Raw genomic sequence first — 11,547 nt, forward strand, 5'->3', positions numbered from 1 at the left:
CTATGCCAATTTAATGCTAAATCTCTTGACGATTTTTCAATTTAGTTTTAAACCTTTCTTTTTATCAATTTAGTCATAAATATTTTGAAAAACTTGCCAATTCAGTTCTTAATCTATTATTTGGTTATTTGATTGAAAGGACTATATTGGCAAACTGTCAAAAGATTTAGGACTAGTTTGGTAAATTATCAAAAGGTTTAGGATTAAATTAGCATAATTGAAAGGTTTCAGACTGAACTGACTTCCGTATAATAGGTTTAGAATCTTTTGGATGATATTCCTTGGATTAAGTGGGGCATTTTCTTTTTCACATCTTTTAATCGAGAAATGCTAAGGATATTGATATACTAGAATGCTTGCGAAAAATAAGATTAGAGATTTATTTGAATTAATAGCTCTCCGAGAAGTAATCCTTCTAACTATGGTTACGGCTCCACCTCTTCCAAAATGACAGGCATGCTTTCCATATGTCAATAAAACTGAGATTATATTGTTTACAAATGACATTTTGAGTAGTAAACCGAGCTTATCATTTGTCGATGGCAAAAGTTAGTCATTTTTTGGTGCAAACGAATTGTCAAATAGAAAACCTCATTCCACCAAGTCTTGAATTGTCACGTCTTTAAACATGCTCAACGCATCATATTGTCAACTCTATAAGGAAGCATATTGAAAATCCTACCGTTCACTGTAATTTTCAGGTTAATGTTCTCTAGCTCAACCATGCAAATTATATGTGAAGAATGATTGAAGTCTTCTAATTTAAGCAGTAAATTCATATTTTAAGTTGTCCTCCTTTAATAATAATAACTGTTACTTCCCTTCCCATGATATCTAAGTAGAACCGACAAGCCGTGATAACTTCACATGTCGAACCAAAAGCAAGTACACCCCATTTCGCTGTCTGAATGACAACCGACCTTTCCAACTTTCCACGCTCATTTACACGAGGCTGCATCGTGTTCTTCTCTCGTTTTCCTTTCCTTTTGTGTTCCCTTGGCAACATCTATGAACTACTCAGTACTCACTGACGATCATCTCTCTCTCTCTCTCTCTCTCTCTCTCTCTCTCTCTCTCTCTCTCTATATATATATATATATATATATACAGCAGGAGGCATGCATTTGGGTCACATTGATTCCAGCTTCCACATGGTGACAAACCCTTGCTCGATTCTTGAGTTAATTGTCATCTTGTTAACTTGTGCTGTTTGTGTGCTTTCTTTGTGTTTTTGAACAAAAAAGGGGTTGCTAAGAGAGGAGTGAATAGAGATGAAGACGAACCGGGCAACTGAATCTATCAAGCTCGACCGGAAGACATTGGAGAGAAATCGAAGAATCCACATGAAAGGACTCTGCTTCAAGCTCGCTTCTCTCATCCCTCCCCACCATCTCAAATACTCACAGGTACCTTCTTTTATATATTGATGTCGTCGTGGGTGTATTTCTGCGCGCGCTCGTGTGTTTGAATCTCTCTCTCTCTCTCTCTCTCTCTCTCTCTCTCTCTGGTAGACGTTGAAGAAATTTGCGACCGGCTCTCATCCTTAACTCATCCTTAATTTCCAAGAATTTGCGAGGTATGTCATGGAAGGAAAGGAACGATTTGAAAAGAAAGAGTGTGTGCGAAGAAAATATGCCATTACGTAAAGGGTAAATGAAAGAAATGGACGTTAAACCAAGAACGTTTGGTCAATATTTTCTCTTAAGGTTTTCTCCTAAATATCAACTTTGCAACGTTAGGGGGTAGGGTTTTGAGAGTTCTTTCTTTTTCCGTTGTTCTCCCATCTCCGGCTATAGTGAATTTCTCCTCCTCCTTTACCTGTGGACATAGGTCATGGATTGAATGGCGTAAATTTATTGTGGTGTCTCTCTACTCTGTAATTTATTTACCGTCTTTTCATCAATTTTTTTCCATGAGGAGTATGGAATTGAAAGGCTTATGCACGCAGCTTTAGCCCTTGAATGTAGAAAAAAAAAGTTAAATTTTCGTGCTTCGTACCTTCCTGGTGAAGGGACGTATCGAGAACCGAAACAGAACGATCACGCAGAAAATCAGAGAAAAATAGACGATGCACAAATTTACCCAGGTTCACCCTCGATTAGGGCTACGTCCTTCAAAGAGATTTCACTATGTTTTCGGTTTACAGCCACTCAACTCATTACAATGATCAGAAAAACGAGCAAAATATATATATATGCCCCAAACGGGCCCAAAACCTAAACCTATATGAAATCTCTTAATCTCGCACTATACGGGCCAGCCCAAACGGGCCCAAACGGTTCCTGGTCAGCGGAACCCCCGTCGGGGGGCGCTGCCCCCGAACCCCCGCATTCCGCACGCATGGGTCACATGTCGTCGGACAACACTTCAGTTTCCCTAAGCTCACGTGGGCGTATCCGGTGTGAGAAACAAGGGTCCCCGAAGTATTCGCCAACTCCAACACCTGGCTTTGATGGGCCTTGCTGTAACAATTAGTTTTCAGTGATGGAAGACAATTTCTTAAAGAACATCATGTAACCTTACTCATCAGAGTTCACGAAAAAGTTCTTGCAGGCGTGCATGATATTTACTATACTCATGCAGTAATTCTTTTGCTGCCTATTAGCCTATCTCTTCTCGTTGTGTTTTTCTCAGCACTAATTTGTCCTTTTCTATGCGCATAAACTTCAGTTTCTTAAGGATTAGAGAGTTGTTAGTCCATGGCCCTTCGTAGTGCTAAAATAGAAAAAAGAATTTGGGTTGTTCTAAGATAACTTTAAACTTGTAGAACAACCCATTGCGCCCTCAATTTTAGCACGACAATTCACCGATTGCAAATACACAAGGCAATAGAACTAATGTAGGGACCCATTTGTATCTCAAAATCGAATCCTTTCTTCTAAAGAAAGTATTCACATCCATAAGTCATAAAGCTAGGAGATGCATCGTACAAGTATAGGATTTCTAGAGATGGTTCTCTCTCTAGAAACCCTAGAAGAGACTCGTCAAGTTTGAATCGGCACTCATGAAGTTCAAATCGTTTCGATATTCTTGATCACACAAGAGCTCTATGTCGTAATGCTCATCCAATATGTATAAGGAATTCAGGAAAATAGTACAAAATGTACTCCAAAAAGTAATTACTCAACCGCATTTCTTTCGTTTATATTTCCTTATAGGACATGTTGTCCCAGCAAGATGCAATCGTTCAAGCCACAGCGTACATCAACCAGTTAAAAGGGAGCATCGAGGAATTGAAAATGAGGAAGGAGCTCACGATGAGGTCCAACGGCTCAAGCAAGAGTGGAAGCGAGCACCCCCCGAGCTTGATCTTGCCGGTCATCGAACTGGGGTTCTGGGATTCCGGTCTCAAGGTCACGATGATCAGCGGGACAGACAAGAACTTCACGTTGTCTGAAGCCATTAGCATTCTCGAGGAAGAAGGAGCCGAAGCCGTGTACGCTAGCGTTTCCACCGTCGGTGTTAAGGTCTTTCACACAATCTATGCTCAGGTATGATATCAAAGGTTGAACCTTTTTGTCGATCTGGTTTGGCACTCGTTATCGAAGCATATGAGGTTGATAAATAAATCATATATAGGAGATGAATTTGTGAACTAGTTTCCACGTATTTTGCAGGTGAGACTTCCTCGTATTGGTGTGGAGACTTCAAGGGTGTGCGAGAGACTGCACAAGTTGGTCTTCTCGTTTTAGCAAGCTGTTGATGACCACGAAGTTATACAGTTTGGTCCGCCTCTTTGGTAATTAAGTATGTGGCGGTCTGAAAAATATGTACCACAAAAATTAGGTACACGGGGACAATTGATGTGAAGGTGCAAAGTGATCTTCAAAGATAAAACTCGGGTTATATTTAAGTATAAAATAAAATACATAAATGATGGTCGAGTGAAATGTAGAGTACGATTTTTTCCCTAAATTATTAATAGAATAGGGTATGTGGAAGAGTGAGAAGAAAATGCCTTTCCGCAATGCAGAATGTGAAAGTGTTAGAAAAATGATAACGTGTACTATTTTCTCTCTATCACGAAATCAAGAAAGTTTCAGCACCATCGGTTTCTGCCCTAGCCACTATTCACTTTGCGCAACATAGTTCAAAAGGTTATGGGGGCTATGTTTTCTGTGTCCTAAAGCAAACTCGGTAATTTCAACCTAAAAAATTCGAATTAAACTCCAACGATATGTGCATTAAGTCCAGGATATATATATAGAGAGAGGGGGGAGCTGTGACGGAGAGATTGGAGGTGGCGAAGCTAGCGGTGACTAGAGGTGGTGGCGCGGTGGTGCACGGTGATGTTCAGCAGAGTCACAGCGAACACATCGTGAAGAAGAAGACGAAAAAAAATGGAACAAACACCCATATCAAATCGGCTCTTTAGAATCACTAAGCTCAATGTGTCAACCATTTAGAGGGCTTAAATTCATCTATCAAACCTAGAGGATCAATAACTTTCAGAAAAATGATTAAGTAGCAGTCCTTGATTTATAATGAGATTAACAACATGTTCCAGACCATAAAAAAAATTATAAATTGTTGTGGGGTCTACTCCCTTAAGAATTTTGACTTACAACATGCTGTTACTTTCACAATGGTGGATAATTGTCCATAAAGTCTAAATCTATTATACGGAGCCGACGTCAATTCAATCCTAAACCTTTCAATTGTTAATTTAGTCATAAACATTTTGATGATTTGCCAATTTAGTCCTAAACCTTTTGAAGATTTGCCATTTCAGTCATCTTAAACCTCTTATTTAAATAATTGGCTGGAAGGACTACATTGATAAATCGTCAAAATATTTATGACTAAGGCTCCGTTCGTTTGGCGGAAAATATTCTCCTTTTGGAAAATATTTTTCCAGAAGTCATTTTCCTGGAAAATGTTTTCCCGGAACATAATTTTACAGTGTTCGGCGACCAATATGAAAAAGTTTCGGAAAATATTTTTCGCTGGCGACCGACGGCCAACGTCCTGCGTTCGGCGGCGGCGGCCGGTGACCGACGGCCAATGTCTTGCGTGCGTCCGCGGCGGCGGTCGGTGACCGGCGGCCAACTTCCGGCATCCGGCGGTGGCCGCGGCGGCGACGGCGGCGCGGCCGCGGCGCGCGCGCGCGACCGGCGGCCTCGGCGACCGGCGGCGGCGGCGGCGGCCGGCGACCTTAGTGAAGAAGAAGAAGAAAAAGAAGAAGCACCGGAAAATGATTTCCGCTTTTGAAGAAGCGGAAGTCATTTTCCGTAGACCTAGGCTATTTTGTGAGAGGGGAAGGAAAATATTTTCCCACGGAAAACGTTTTCCGCCCCCCGAACACCGGAAAACCCGGAAAATATTTTCCGGGAGAATATTTTCCGCCAAACGAACGGAGCCTAAATTAGCAAATTATTAAAAGTTTAGGACTAAATTGACACAATTAAAAGGTTTAGGACTATATTGGCAAATTATTTAAATGTTTAGGACTGAATTGGCACATTTGAAAAGATTAAGACTGAATTGACTACCGTACAATAAATTTATGACTTTTTAAATAATTTTTCCCTCACAGTGACCCAAAAAGCGTTACGCTAGCAAAGCCCTATCTTTAATCATTATGTAAGTCTGTTGGACTCTATGATGGTGCAAGTCACGTGGAATTTCGCTGACCTCAATCAAATTATCTACTCGACGATTTTGAGTGTATTTGCATAGCCAAGTGTTTGCAAATATGGCCAAAAATAGAAACAGATGGCCCTAATTTCTCTACCAAGTCACGAACGAACAGAGATGGGTCGAGAGGATCTTCACATACATGAGCGTAGATGTGTGGAATCCCTTCATTTTCGAGGTGTTGCCGGTCAGTAGGGGAACCCGAAGCCACCGTTTCCGCACATCCAAAAAGGATGGTTACAGAGACCCCAAGATCGTTTTGCTACCACTCGAACAAAGTAAGTTTGTCATTTCTAACGTGCCGTTCTCTTCGTGTTACGTGTAATCAGCGCATTGAACGTTCGAACATTCTTTAATTGAATTATGGCCGACAAGTGCCATCGGAACACTCTGTAATGAGACTCTTTACAAAATAGCGGCAACGGTCATTGTGGTCGGAATATGACATTAATGGCCATAAATCGATTTGTAAAGATAGGTATGTCGGACACCATCGTATGTCTGAGAAATCTCTCAAAATAAGATTTTTTTTTTTTAAGATTGCCTCAATTTGCATGGTGTGGATAGCCAATGCCGTGGAAATGAAATCTTACTTCATTCACATGTTTAAAAAAATTTAAACATATTTCCCTGTGGACATGATTTCCTCAACTGTAGTCCATGAAAGCTCGACCTAGCATTGCTTGGACCCTTTTATGCAACGTCGTCGATGATCAATCAGTGGATACTTTTGTTCACCCTCGTAAACGGGTTGTGTTTTTCTTTATATAGTCCTTTGATTGGTGTATCATAGATATGGACATCACAACTTAACTAGAAAAATGTTGATTAATCATCGGTTAATCTCTCCATCTTTTGGGAGGTGCTCCATGTAGAAAACCAATGTTGCTCTCTCGTGTTTGCTAGCTTTTTGGCTGTTTTTTAGGTCTAGGTTATTGGATGAATTCATTCCGAATGAGATTTTATTATTTCGGGATTCGTCCGTCTCGAATGAGAGATATTTCACTAAAACTTGACCCTGATATATCAATTCAATCGAAATCGTTTGAACACCTACTTAAGATGAATTATCGCCAATGCTCACCGGGTCATTGACCTAGCTAAGAGCCAAAGGTAACATGAAGTTCTAAAAGCTTCGAATCTAATTCTGATTTTTGATATAGCAAAACAACCGAGCTTTTCGCTAAATTAATCCTTACACGCAAATCAATCGGTAGCGGGCAATCTTTTTGGTACTGATTACTTTAAGTGGGAGAAAGTATTAGGGTAAATATCACGAAAAAATCTCAAACTGGTACACTTGTGACAAATATATCTCAAATTAATTTTTTGATCACTAAAAATCCAAAACTAGTACACCTATGACAGATTTACCCCAGACTAATTTTTTAACTACCAAAAACCCTAAATTGGTACACTTGTGACAAATTTACACTTTATTAGTTTCCGTTAAATTGGATTAATACCACGAAAAAATCATGAACTGATACACCTATGACAAATAGAAAGTAAAACCCCAAACTGGTATGCACATCAACTGTCGCGAGTTATCAAACTCAGCAATTTGACAGTAAAATTTAATAAAAATTAACGGAGGGTAAATTTATTATAGGTGTATAAATATAGGGTTTTTCATGGTATGAAGCTAAATTACTATTATTATTCTTCTTTTTGGCGACGAGTGGGAAACTAGACTAGATCAAACTAATATGACGCGGAGCAGCACATATGTGGCGCAGTGGCAAATTCGTTATAAGTTGGCCGGCGCAACCGCGGATCTCTTGCGTGACTGGACAGTGAGAAGTAAAGTCAAAGGGTCAAGACTGAACAGGAAGGGCCGCCACCTAGGACGCCTCGAGGGACAAGATTACTACTACGTCGAAATGAATGACGGGGAAAGGACAGCCGTGGGGGCCCACGTCATTAAATTACGAAGAAAAGGACTCGTTCGTCCCTTGCCGTGCTTTTAGCAGTTAGGTACAAACGATAATCATTGTTCACATGTATGATTAGCTTTAACATAAATATAAAAGTGAATGATGTCGATGCTTGCAACTCACTTTATGAGCGAAAACGCGACTGCTAAAATAAAAATAGAAGAAAACGTATTGTACGCGTTGGTGTGCGACCGGGATAACGTTTCTCGACTGTTATACCTCTCGCGTGAGGTTGTTACGACCAAGCAATGCTGGGTATATTAAGGTCAGTCTCTATTGTCGTTCGTTCGTTCGTCCGTGGCCGTGCTTTTAATTAGTTAGGTACAATCTATAGCCATCGTTCACATGTATGATTAGCTTAATACAAACGTGAATGATGTTGATGCTTGCAACTCGCTTTATGAGCAGAAATGCGACTGCTAAAAGAATATATGAGTATCGTACGCATTGGTGCGCCACCGAGATGACGTATATCAACTATTATGCTTTTTGCGTGAGATTTTTAAGGCTGAGCAATGCTGGGTATATTAAGGTTGGTCCACAAAATTTATGGCAGATCGAAATTGGGCAGCAAAGCAAATGGGTCATCTTCAACGCCCAACGAACCAATTTTATAGCATGTATTTAATGAAGGGAAATGTACCAAAAAAGTCATAAACTTATTACATTGGTACCAATTCGGCCCTAAACATTTCGATTGAACCAATTTAGTCTTAAACCTTTCATATTGGTATTATTTCAGTCCATTAAGCCAATTTAGGCTAGAAATCGCTGACGTGGATGCCGGCTGTCCTAGTTGGCACTGCCGGCAGACGGTTGGCGCTAACGTGGAATTTTTTGATATGTTTTTAAAAATTTTAAATATTTTTTTCCTTTCTTTTTTTTTTCCCTTCCATCTCCTACCTTGGGCTTGTGGCCGGTGCTTGGCCATGGCCAGCGACCAGCTACAGGCAAAGGGGAAGGAAGGAAAAAAAAGGAAAAAAGGAAAGGAAAAAAAAGGGAAAAAAGAAAAAATTAATTAAAAATTATCCACGTCAGCACCAAATCGACCTTTAGACTCGCGTCTTACTCGATTCACAAATCGAATCATGGCATTTCATGTTCGTGGCCGTGCTTTTAATAGTTAGGTACAATCTATAACCATCGTTCACACATATGATTGACTTAATACAAATGTGAATGATGTTGATGCTTGCAACTCGCTTTATGAGCAAAAATGCGACTACTAAAAGAATATAAGTATCGTAAGCATTGATGCGCCAGGAAGATGACGTATATCAACTATTATGCTTTTTGCATGAGATTGTTACAGCTGAGCAATGCTGGGTATATTAAGATTAGTCCACAAAAATTATGGCAGACCAAAATCGGGCAGCAAAGCAAATGGTTCATCTTCAACGCCCAATGGACCAATTTTATAGCATGTACTTAATGAAGGAAAACGTATCAAAAAAGTCATAAACTTATTGTATTGATACCAATTCAGTCCTAAACATTTTAATTAAATCAATTTAGTCTTAAACCTTTTCATATTGATACCATTTCAGTCCATTCGGCCAATTTAGGCCGGAAATTACTGACGTGAATGGCGGCTGTCCTATTTGGCATAATCGGCAAACGGTTGGAGCTGACATGAAATTTTTAAATATTTTTTAAGATTTTTTTCCTTTCTTTTTTTTCTTTTTTTTTTCCTTGCATCTCCTTCCTCGGGCTTGTGGCCGGTGCTTGGCCATGGCCAGCGACTAGCCACGGGCAAAGGGGAAGGAAGGAAGGAAGGAAAAAAAAAGGAAAAAAGGAAAGGAAAAAAATGAGAAAAGAATTATTTAAAAAGTTATTAAAAATTATCCACGTCAGCACCAAATCGACCTTTACACCCGCGTCTCACTCGATTCATAAATCGTATGATGGCATTTCATGGCCATGGGGGTAGATTCGGTAGAAGCTAATTTTAGAAACATAGAAAATGCGACCGAGGATTGGATGAGCACGTGCGGGGCCCAATGCCTCTCGTCACGCTTTCGTCGTGGGCCAGCCGTTGTTGACAAAGCGGGGAGGTTTCGCCGTCCGTTCCTTCGCCATGTGTACGTTGTGAGAACAGTTTATGTTTTTAGCGTTTATGTAGGCTGTAGCGTCTGCGACCCCCGGAGGGCCCGCGCTGCCCCTATTTATAAGTGGCCGCGCGCGCTTTGTTCGTCACACTACTCCCATCTTCTCCTCTTCCCATCCTTCGTCCCCGAACTTCGAATTCCATCCAAATCGCCTCGCTCTTTCGACGATCAGCTCGTTCGAGGTTGCAGGAGAGAGAGAGGGAGAGATGAAGAAGAGCAGCAGCAGCGGCGAGTCGGTCAAGCTCGACCGGAAGACGGTGGAGCGGAACCGGAGGATCCACATGAAGGGCCTCTGCTTCAAGCTCGCCTCAGTCATCCCTCCCCACCATCACAGGTCCGCCTCCAAGGTACGCCACGAGCTCGTCCGGACGGCTCGAGCCGATTCGGTTCCTGGGTTTTCGCCTGCTTTAGTCTTCTTTTCGGGAAATTCAGCGGGCTCCCCCTGTTTTTTCAGGACATGCTGTCGCAGCAGGACCAAATCGATCGGGCCGCCGAGTACATATCGCAGCTGAAAGAGAGGATCGAGAGGCTGAAGGCGAAGAAGGAGCTCATGGCGGCGCGGCTGAACGTCAGCCGTCAGGAGGAGGGCGGCGGGCCGGCATTGGGCGAAGGGCCGTTCTGGCGAGCCTCGACCTTGCCGGTCGTCAACATAAGAGAGTGGGACTCCGGCCTCGAGGTGACCATCATCAGCGGGAGCGGGACGAGCAAGAGCTTCATGCTGTACGAAGCCATCGGCATTCTCGAGGAAGAAGGAGCCGAAGTCGTGAGCGCCAGCAGCTCCAGCATCGGCGACAAGGTCTTCCACACCCTTCATGCTCAGGTGAATAAATTCAAGCAGCAAACTTCAGTTCATTCGATGAAAAAGTTCATTCGTTAGCATGATTAGGTTGACCATGAAACATGGTTTGACTTCCTCCTGAAAACGCTTTCTACAGGTGAGACTTTCTCGTGTTGGAGTGGAGACTTCAAGGGTTAGCCAGAGACTACACGAGCTGGTGTGCTCGTTTTAGCTGCGGCTCGACGGCAAACGAACTGTTTTGACCCAGAATCCTTAAAGAAATATATAGATAATGTTTAGCTTCTTGATTAGGGCATGTGATTAGAAGATCAAAGAGATGTTAAGCCTTGTTGGTCCGACCACGTTGTAAAAAATTTGTAAGTGAGTTGGTAGAGAACCTTGTTCGGAATGAAGAGTTAATCTTTTGCAATTCAACTTCTAAAAATTTACAGCAGCCTATCCATCTTTCCTCTTACGATAATATCTCGATCCACACAATATGGGATATGTGATTCATATGATAGATTGAATCTCTTCTATTTTACTTTCTTATACTTTTAGATTGAATCTCTTCTATTTTACTTTCTTATACTTTGATCTTTACCCAAATGGCCAAGAATGGTCTCCATTGATTTTTTTTGGATGGTTCGATGTTGAAGCCTTAGCAGCGAATGAGATATGTCCCAATCACGTCGAAACCCTTATTGGCAAGCAAAAAAAAGAAAGAAGTATTGATATAATTGGAAAAAAAAGGCAAAATAAAAGAGAGCTAGCTAATCTCTGCTCGAGGTAATTACTACTTTGTATTTTTCTTGGTGTAAATCATGCGTGTCTCTTCGTAGTTTGACTTTTATTTCATGTGAAACGTCCAACTTTTCAAAATTATGCATCTAATGACAAGTAAAATTTCTACGTATATATTCAATTTTTCGGATTTATAATGATTTTGTTTCGAAATTCGAAAGTAAAGTAAGAATTAAAAATGATAAATAGTTTATTTTCTTTCCCATCTCCCACGAAGTAAATGAACCACAAGAAATTAGGCCAACTTCTTGCCCCCATATAGGGGTAGATCTTAAGTTTTGTA

General features: G+C 41.1%; 2 protein-coding genes across 2 annotated transcripts; both read left to right on the forward strand.

The window, feature by feature from the left end:
* Positions 1-1,271: 1,271 nt before the first annotated feature.
* LOC115666259 (transcription factor bHLH162-like) lies at positions 1,272-3,806 on the forward strand. The gene is made up of 3 exons (XM_030588018.2): positions 1,272-1,406; positions 3,159-3,491; positions 3,618-3,806. The coding sequence occupies exons 1-3, from the start codon at positions 1,272-1,274 to the stop codon at positions 3,690-3,692; spliced, it is 543 nt and encodes a 180-aa protein (XP_030443878.2). The 3' UTR covers positions 3,693-3,806.
* A 5,947-nt stretch (positions 3,807-9,753) lies between these two features.
* Positions 9,754-10,890, forward strand: LOC115678897 (transcription factor bHLH168-like). Its single transcript, XM_030602382.2, has 3 exons — positions 9,754-10,029; positions 10,137-10,502; positions 10,618-10,890. The coding sequence occupies exons 1-3, from the start codon at positions 9,889-9,891 to the stop codon at positions 10,690-10,692; spliced, it is 582 nt and encodes a 193-aa protein (XP_030458242.1). The 5' UTR covers positions 9,754-9,888; the 3' UTR covers positions 10,693-10,890.
* The last annotated feature ends 657 nt before the right edge of the window (positions 10,891-11,547 follow it).

The sequence above is a fragment of the Syzygium oleosum genome, unplaced genomic scaffold (genome assembly GCF_021117445.2).
Source record: "Syzygium oleosum isolate NSW1041296 unplaced genomic scaffold, Sole_v2.1 Sole_v2.17, whole genome shotgun sequence".
Lineage (NCBI taxonomy): Eukaryota > Viridiplantae > Streptophyta > Magnoliopsida > Myrtales > Myrtaceae > Syzygium > Syzygium oleosum.

Bases quoted from the DNA above. Each gene is read 5' to 3' on its own strand.
- LOC115666259 (XM_030588018.2), top strand. From the start codon at position 1,272: ATGAAGACGAACCGGGCAACTGAATCTATCAAGCTCGACCGGAAGACA. The intron at 1,407-3,158 runs GTACCTTCTTTT...ATTTCCTTATAG, and splicing joins ACCATCTCAAATACTCACAG to GACATGTTGTCCCAGCAAGA. The intron at 3,492-3,617 runs GTATGATATCAA...CGTATTTTGCAG, and splicing joins TTCACACAATCTATGCTCAG to GTGAGACTTCCTCGTATTGG.
- LOC115678897 (XM_030602382.2), top strand. From the start codon at position 9,889: ATGAAGAAGAGCAGCAGCAGCGGCGAGTCGGTCAAGCTCGACCGGAAG. The intron at 10,030-10,136 runs GTACGCCACGAG...CTGTTTTTTCAG, and splicing joins ATCACAGGTCCGCCTCCAAG to GACATGCTGTCGCAGCAGGA. The intron at 10,503-10,617 runs GTGAATAAATTC...CGCTTTCTACAG, and splicing joins TCCACACCCTTCATGCTCAG to GTGAGACTTTCTCGTGTTGG.